This window comes from Colobus angolensis, unplaced genomic scaffold (assembly GCF_000951035.1).
Source record: "Colobus angolensis palliatus isolate OR3802 unplaced genomic scaffold, Cang.pa_1.0 Scaffold437, whole genome shotgun sequence".
Classification (NCBI taxonomy): Eukaryota; Metazoa; Chordata; class Mammalia; order Primates; family Cercopithecidae; genus Colobus; species Colobus angolensis.
In genome coordinates this window covers 221,469-228,653 of record NW_012117788.1, presented here as the reverse complement: position 1 = coordinate 228,653, position 7,185 = coordinate 221,469, and the positions used below count along the sequence as shown (strand labels likewise).

General features: G+C 54.7%; 1 protein-coding gene across 1 annotated transcript in view; it reads left to right on the top strand.

The window, feature by feature from the left end:
• The window catches only part of B4GALNT3 (beta-1,4-N-acetyl-galactosaminyl transferase 3), a 33,085-nt gene that overhangs the window by 16,462 nt on the left and 9,438 nt on the right, over positions 1-7,185 (top strand). Inside the window, exons 7-13 of the mRNA XM_011957123.1 lie at positions 771-849; positions 978-1,044; positions 2,482-2,625; positions 3,636-3,745; positions 4,741-4,841; positions 5,129-5,190; positions 5,900-6,698. Coding sequence (XP_011812513.1) covers positions 2,499-2,625; positions 3,636-3,745; positions 4,741-4,841; positions 5,129-5,190; positions 5,900-6,698 — 1,199 coding nt within the window. The 5' untranslated portion in view covers positions 771-849; positions 978-1,044; positions 2,482-2,498. The remainder of the gene's footprint in view (positions 1-770; positions 850-977; positions 1,045-2,481; positions 2,626-3,635; positions 3,746-4,740; positions 4,842-5,128; positions 5,191-5,899; positions 6,699-7,185) is intronic.

Genomic DNA, 7,185 nt, shown 5'->3' with positions numbered 1-7,185 from the left:
CGCTCTAGCTCTAATGCTCGACAGCACAATAGGGTGACTGTGGTAACAACGATGTATTGTGTATTTCCCAACAACGGGAGAAAAGGATTTGGAGTATTCCCAAAACATAGAATGCCAAGTGCTCGAGGTGGGTGATGGGATCCTAAATCCCCTGACCTGATCCTTACTCATCCTATGCATGCAACAAAACACCGTGTGCACCCCATAAATATGCACAAGCATTACATGTCAATAAAAATGCACTTAAACATTTTAAGGAGACAATCTCACTTGCAAAGAGCGCTCGCCTGCCAGCTGCGAGTGGATGCTTGGTGTGGAGCTCCGCACCTAGTGCACGGCCCTGGGGCAAGTCTGCCCGGAATCCCACCTCCGCCACTCATCGCCTGGTGACTCTGGCAAACTAGCCAAGCCTTCTGTGCCTCTGTGTTCTCCTCTACGAACAAGGATTACATGAGGTCACATACAGAAAGCAGTAGAACAGCATCTGCCACAGTCTCTGCGCTCTGAAGGCTTCTGTTACCGTTCTTTGGGTTCTTCCTGTCATCCTGTGGAGTGGCTACTCTGATTATGCCTATCTCACCAAGAGAAAACAGCTCCCTCTGTTAGCAAGTGGTAAAGTGGGGGCTCGAACCTAGGCAGTGAACTCCTGGGGTTCTAAGAGCAAGGAGAAGGAATGAGGAAGTTTAAGGTGCTGGGAGGGGGTGGGACAGAGCCGCAACCCCAGGGCCCATGGAGACAGCACTCTGCTTTCCTGCCCTCTCTCCTGCCAGCCTGTCAGCGTCCCACAGGTACTACTTCGAGGTGCTGCACAAGCAGAATGAGGAGGGCACCGACCACGTGGAAGTTGCGGTGAGTTTCCTGCTGCTCCTGCCTCTCCTAGCTCAGTTCCTGGCACTCATCTCCCCTTGTCCCTTGGCCCCTGTTGGAAATCCAGCTACCTCCCACCTTCTGCATCTGCCCTCTCTCTTCTCTTCCAGTGGCGACGGAACGACCCTGGAGCCAAGTTCACCATCATTGACTCCGTCTCCCTGTCCCTCTTCACAAGTGAGTGGGTTCTGGCCCTGCCCTGGAGATGGAGGCCAGGTGGGACCAGCCTAGCCTGGGGGATTTGGCAGGGGTGGAGGGGAGGAGAGAAGCTTGAGGTGCTTGGGACACGAGTATGAAGGGGTCCAGAACAAGAGTGGGACCTTCTGACCAGGAGTCCTTAACTCCCCAGGGTCAGTGACCCCTTTGAGAACCTGCTAGAAGCTCTCTGAGCCCTTGCCTCAGAAAAATGCCTTTGTCTACCCACCCACACACAACATTTTGAATACAACTTCAAGGGAGTCCAGAGACTGTGAGGCTCACACCAGATTGAAAAACTCTGAGGCTGGGTGTGGTGGCTCATACCTGTAATCCCAGCACTTTGGGAGGCCAAGGTAGGAGGAGTGCGAGACCAGCCCAGACAACATAGCGAGACCTCATCTCTACAAAAAATTAAAAAATTAACTGGGTGTAGTGGCTCATGCCTGTAGTCACAGCTACTGGGAAGGATCATTTGAGCCCAGGAGTTTGAATCTGAAGCTGCAGTGAGCTGTGATTGGATCACTGCACTCCAGCCTGGACAACAGAGCAAGACCCTGTCTTAAAAGCAAAACAAAACAAGACAGAAAAACCTCTGAGCCAGTCCAGTACCCTATTTTACAGATAAGGTAACCATGGTTCTTGGAAAGCCATGGCCAGGGCAGAGGAAACCTTTTCACCTGCCTTCAGTGTGCAGGAAGTGACCTCTTTCTTCAATAGCATTTTCCATTTCATATCATTTCCTCAATGAGACTCCCATCCAGAGGCCCCACTGAAAAGCATGCCATCCATTCGCCTCCGTGGCCGGTGTAGACAGATGCATGAACCCGGGAGACAGAGAGCAAAGAAGCAGCCCCCTTCTCTGTGGCTTGCTTTAACCTGGACGCTGAAACTAGATCACCTGGCTTCAAACTCAGCTTGGCCACCCATCCATTGTATGATGTTGGGCAAATGACTTAGATTCTCTATGCCAAAGTTCCTTATCTGTAAACTAGGAATAATAGTAGTACAGAAGGCATGTGGTGCTTTTAGAGATTAGATGGGTTAATATTTGGGATATTCTTAGAGCAGGGTCTGGCTTATTATTAAGTGCTCTGTAAGTGTTCAATAAATTAAGCGTACATAATGACAAATTTCTAGCAGTCCGCAGTAACACATTTTCAAAAAGAGGTGTCTTTTTCCAAGTACACGACACAGTCATGTGGGTCAGCCGTGGGGCTGGCAGAGGGGGCCGAAGGGAGATGAATGGTGAAGCCGCCGCTGTGGCGGGAGCCAGAGAGAGTGCAGCTGCGTACAGCCTGCGCGGTGGCCACTGGAGTCAGGAGCGCCGTCTGCATCTCTTCCCTCCCCTGCAAGGGCAGTGGGCTGCTGCGCCCCAGGCCCCACAGCCTCCTGCTGTTCTTTCCTCCCTGCGCCCAGATGAGACGTTCCTACAGATGGATGAGGTGGGCCACATCCCACAGACAGCAGCCAGCCACGTGGGCTCCTCCAGTGCTCTTCCCAGGGATGAGCAACCGCCCGCTGACATGCTTCGGCCTGACCCCCGGGACACCCTCTATCGAGGTAAGGCCTAGGCCAGCGCTTGGCATCCTGTCTGGGGACACCGCACTGCCAGGTCCGCTGCTGATAGTGGAGAAGACTTGAGAGACCTGTCACAGTATCCCAAACACCGTAGAACCTTTTTATTTTCCTTGTAAAAGAGAACATGCATACAGAAAAGAGAGTATGTAAATAAGTATAAAAATATTTACGTGTAATTTTACAATTCTGCGTATCATGACAGAGCGAACGTTTGTGGAACCACCACCCACGACAAGAAATAGAATTAGAACCCGGAGGTCCCCCACACATCCTTTTCCAGTCTCACATGTGCTTGCCTCTTACTGGATTCCAGCTCTTGTCATCCAAGGAGAGAAATATGTTGACACCACAGTGTTAGAGTCTCATGCGTTTTTCCTCTTGGGAGTGTTTACATTTTAAAAGATGGCAAAGATGGCCGGGCATGGTGGCTCATTCCTGTCATCCTGGCACTTTGGGAGGCTGAGGCAGGAGGATCGCTTGAGCCCAGGAGGTTGAGGCTGCAGTGACCTGTGATTGAACCACTGCACTCTGGCCTGGGCGACAGAGTGATATCCTGTCTCAAAAAAAAAAAAAGAAAAAAAAAGACAAAGTTTCTTTATTCATCACCTCTCTCAAAAACAAATGACAACTGGCGCTAAGGCGATATTCAGCCACCCATGGGAGGAAATCCGGTTATTGGTCCTGCACGAGGGAGGAGCCTTTCTGGCCTCTTAGAAGTTTCTAGACCCTATTGAGGCTATCCCTGCAGTGACTCTAAAGTCAAACAGTGCCTTGGACCTGGGGCTGTGTCCTGAGCCCTCTGCTGCCAGGGTGCTCCTCAGCGGCCCTGCTCCAGGTCCGTGGGGCAGCCTCCGGCTGGCAGCCTCAGCCACAGACAGCAGACCACAGCTGCCCCTTGCGGATACAGAAAGGGCCCTACTCAGGGCAGAGGACTTCAGCCACAGTTTCCAGGCCCACCCTCACCCTCATTCCTCTTCCTCCACTGTCCTCAGTGCCTCTGATCCCCAAGTCGCACCTCCGCCACGTCCTGCCTGACTGTCCCTACAAACCCAGCTACCTGGTGGATGGGCTCCCTCTGCAGCGCTACCAGGGACTCCGGTTTGTAAGTCTTGCCTGGGTCGTGGAGAGCAGGGCTGGCAGAGGGATTGCTGCCTGTGACTGCGAGGGGAGGTGGTGAGGCTGACTGTCCCGTCTTCCTGACATCCCATCCCGCCAGATAGGACGGCCTCACAGGTCCCTGGGCTGGGAAGAACTTGCACTCCCGGATGGACTGCCCCGAATAGTCGGTCCAGCAGAGCCTGCTCGTGGGTGCTCTGCCTCAGGCCCCCCACCACATACACCACCTCTGCCCCAGTGATGGTATCAGGCGGCCTGGCTCAGGCTTCTTACGCTTCCTGACCACACAACCCTACCCTGCCTGGTCAGTCCCGCCAGCCAGTCAGCCAGCAGGACTTACTAAACCCAGAGACCAGGCCCTGGGGGAAAAAGAACTATGGAAGGGAAGTTAGCTTTAAAGAACCCAGAACCCATGTGGAAGCCAGACGGGCAGAGTGGCCGCTCTCCTATCCATGCAGATTTAGGGATGATGGTAAGGAAGAGCCGGAGGGCAGAAGGAAGAGGTCAGGAGGCATCGCCAGGTCGGACAATGGCTGGGGTGTAAGTGAGAAGTTCTTTGGTGGTGGTGACCACAAGCTATGCTTAACGGGGGCAAAGGAAGCAGTGAAGTAAATAAGAAGAGGGGTCGTTCTAGGGCTGTGGGAGGTGACAGGTAAAGGCTCAGAGGTTTCAGGAGAGGATCAGGTGGCAGAGGGAGGAAGGAAGGGTTTTGGCTGAAGCTGAGGGATGGGAGCTGGTTCAGGAGAGATGTGGACCAGGGGCTTGACTCGGGTTGCATTTGGTCCACAGAGCCCAGCAGAGCTGGCGTAACTAGTGGCGTGAAGGCCCCATCTGCATCACCAAACGTTTCATTCAGCGCTTAAAGCAGCCCTTCTCTCCCTGTCAAGGGCGGGTCCCTCACAGCCCTGTGTGATCCCAGCCAGGGGCAGGCTTACCAGGACCTCACTCTCTTACTCCTGCTGCTGATTTTTCCGCTTCCAGGTTCATCTGTCTTTTGTTTACCCCAATGACTATACCCGCCTGAGCCACATGGAGACCCACAACAGATGTTTCTACCAGGAAAACGCCTACTACCAAGACAGGTGAGAGACACGGAGTGGGGCAGCAAGGTGGCTTTGCAGGAGGCTCTGCAGGAGCCAGGAGAGCTGCCCGGACCAGAGTGGCCATGGTGGCATCCCAGCCCAAGGAGTCTTGGCTCTTGCTCTTCTGAGTACTACACACACACACACACACACACACCGCTCACCCAGCCTCCTTCCTCCACTCTAGTCTGGGGCAAAACGTCAGACTCCTGCTGAGACTTCCAGCAGAGCCAGGGCTGAGCCCTCAGAGCACCTGATGCCAATGCACACCTCCCTTCCTCCTGCAGGTTCGGCTTTCAGGAGTACATCAAGATTGACCAGCCTGAGGAGCAGGGACCGGAGCAGCCAGGTACAGAGTGACAGCTGAGGCTTCCAGGTCAGACTGAGAGGGGCGACCATGCTCTGTTTCCAGGGGAAGTTCAGACCATGCCAGCCCCGCCCCTGAGGAGCTCAGGATCCAAATCACATGACCTCTCCCTTCATACCCAAGGGAGTGGAGAGCATGACTCTTGCCTCTTCCATATCCAGGCACATGTGGAAAATGACACTATTTTTAGCAGCATGCTGGGGTCAGCTAGAGGAGAGTGAGAGCCCGGGGGAGGTTCCTTGGACTGCTGGAGGGGATCACTGTCCCTGGCGCACCATTTGGGAGGCTCTGGTGTAGAGAAGCACCGTCTTCTGGGGCCTTTCTTGGGGGATTAGGGCATGGCTGGAACCATCTGTTGGGTCCCTCAGGTGCTGTGCACCTGCCGAGCTTGTGCACCTGCCGAGCCTGTGCACCTGCCGAGCACGTGATGCTGTTTATCTCACTCAGTCTTCACACACCCGTGGGAGACGCAGTATTATTCCCTTTGTGCAGTGCAGATGAAGAAACGGGGGTTAACTGAAGTTGAGTACCTTGCCCAGGGTCACACAGTCAGTGATAGATGAGAGCCTGGATTCAACCCCAGTCTGGAGCCCCATGGTGCCTCACACATATGATCATCCTCTGTCTTGTATGTCTTGTTTGGAAAGGGCTGGAAACTCCTGACATGAGGAATGGTTGTTATTAACAGCAGGTCTTGAGGAAAGCCTAGAAGAGCCCCAGTATGGGGAAGTGGCCGAGAAGACCCCTGCCTCCAACGACCAGAATGCCGGGATGCTCGACGGAAGACAGACACCGGCCTCCACCCCAGAGCAAGAGATCACCGACTACCACCTCCGAAGCCTGCGGAGGCTCCTGGCTCAGCCTGGGGACGGCCTGCTGGCCCCCTTCTCCACACGGAACTCCACGGCGCCCTTCCCAGGGACGACCAGCAACATTCCAGCGCAGCAGCCGGAGAGGAGGAAGCGAAAACCCGGCCTTGAGCCCAGCCAAGATTCACCCCATTCTGACAGGTGGCCTCCTGGGCACCCTGCGAAGAACCCGCCTCCGATGCGGAGGCCCCGGCCCAAGCCCGCCGGTGACAGCCCCGGGAAGACTCTGGAGCAGTCTCAGTGGCTGAACCAGGTGGAGTCGTACATCGCAGAGCAGCGATGGGGCGACAGGATGCAGCCTCCGGCCCCCGGGAGGGGCTGGCATGGGGAGGAGGAAGTGGTGGCAGCCGCAGGCCAGGAAGGACAAGTAGAGGGAGAGGAAGAGGGGGAAGAAGAGGAAGAGGAAGAGGATATGAGTGAGGTGTTCGAGTATGTACCTGTGTTTGACCCGGTAGTAAACTGGGACCAGACCTTCAGTGCCCGGAATCTCGACTTCCAAGCCCTGAGGACTGACTGGATCGATCTGAACTGTAACACGTCTGGCAACCTGCTGCTTCCAGAGCAGGAGGCTCTTGAGGTCACGCGGGTCTTCTTGAAGAAGCTCAACCAGAGGAGCCGGGGGTAAGGTAAAGGGCTCTCCTGGGGCCAGCTGGCCTGGAAGGCAGGAGCCTAGGGACGGGTAGCGGGTTCTCCCTGCTGCAGAAATAGCTGGAACTTCACCCCCAACTCAGGTTCCTGGGAAGGACAAGTGCCCGGGGCCCCTGTCCCTGGAGAGGATCTTGACCAGGCAGGTCTTTGTCCCACCGTTAGGCAAGGGTCTGAAGTCCTTGGGTGCCTGGCCCAGGACATGTGTTGAGGACTGGAAGGACTTGGTCGATGAGATCCCCTCCTCCAAGGAAAGAGTTGGCAAATAGACAAACAGGCAAAACAGCGACTAAAAAAATACAAATTAAGACGCCGCATGTGGGCTGGAAGGGCTGGGGCGTGATGCCCGGCTGGAGTTCTTTGTTTTTCATTCCGCACCCATTCATTCAACCAATCAGCATGTTTTATGATAAAATTTATATACCATTAAAATCACCGTTCTAGGGTGTACCTTTCTTTTTTG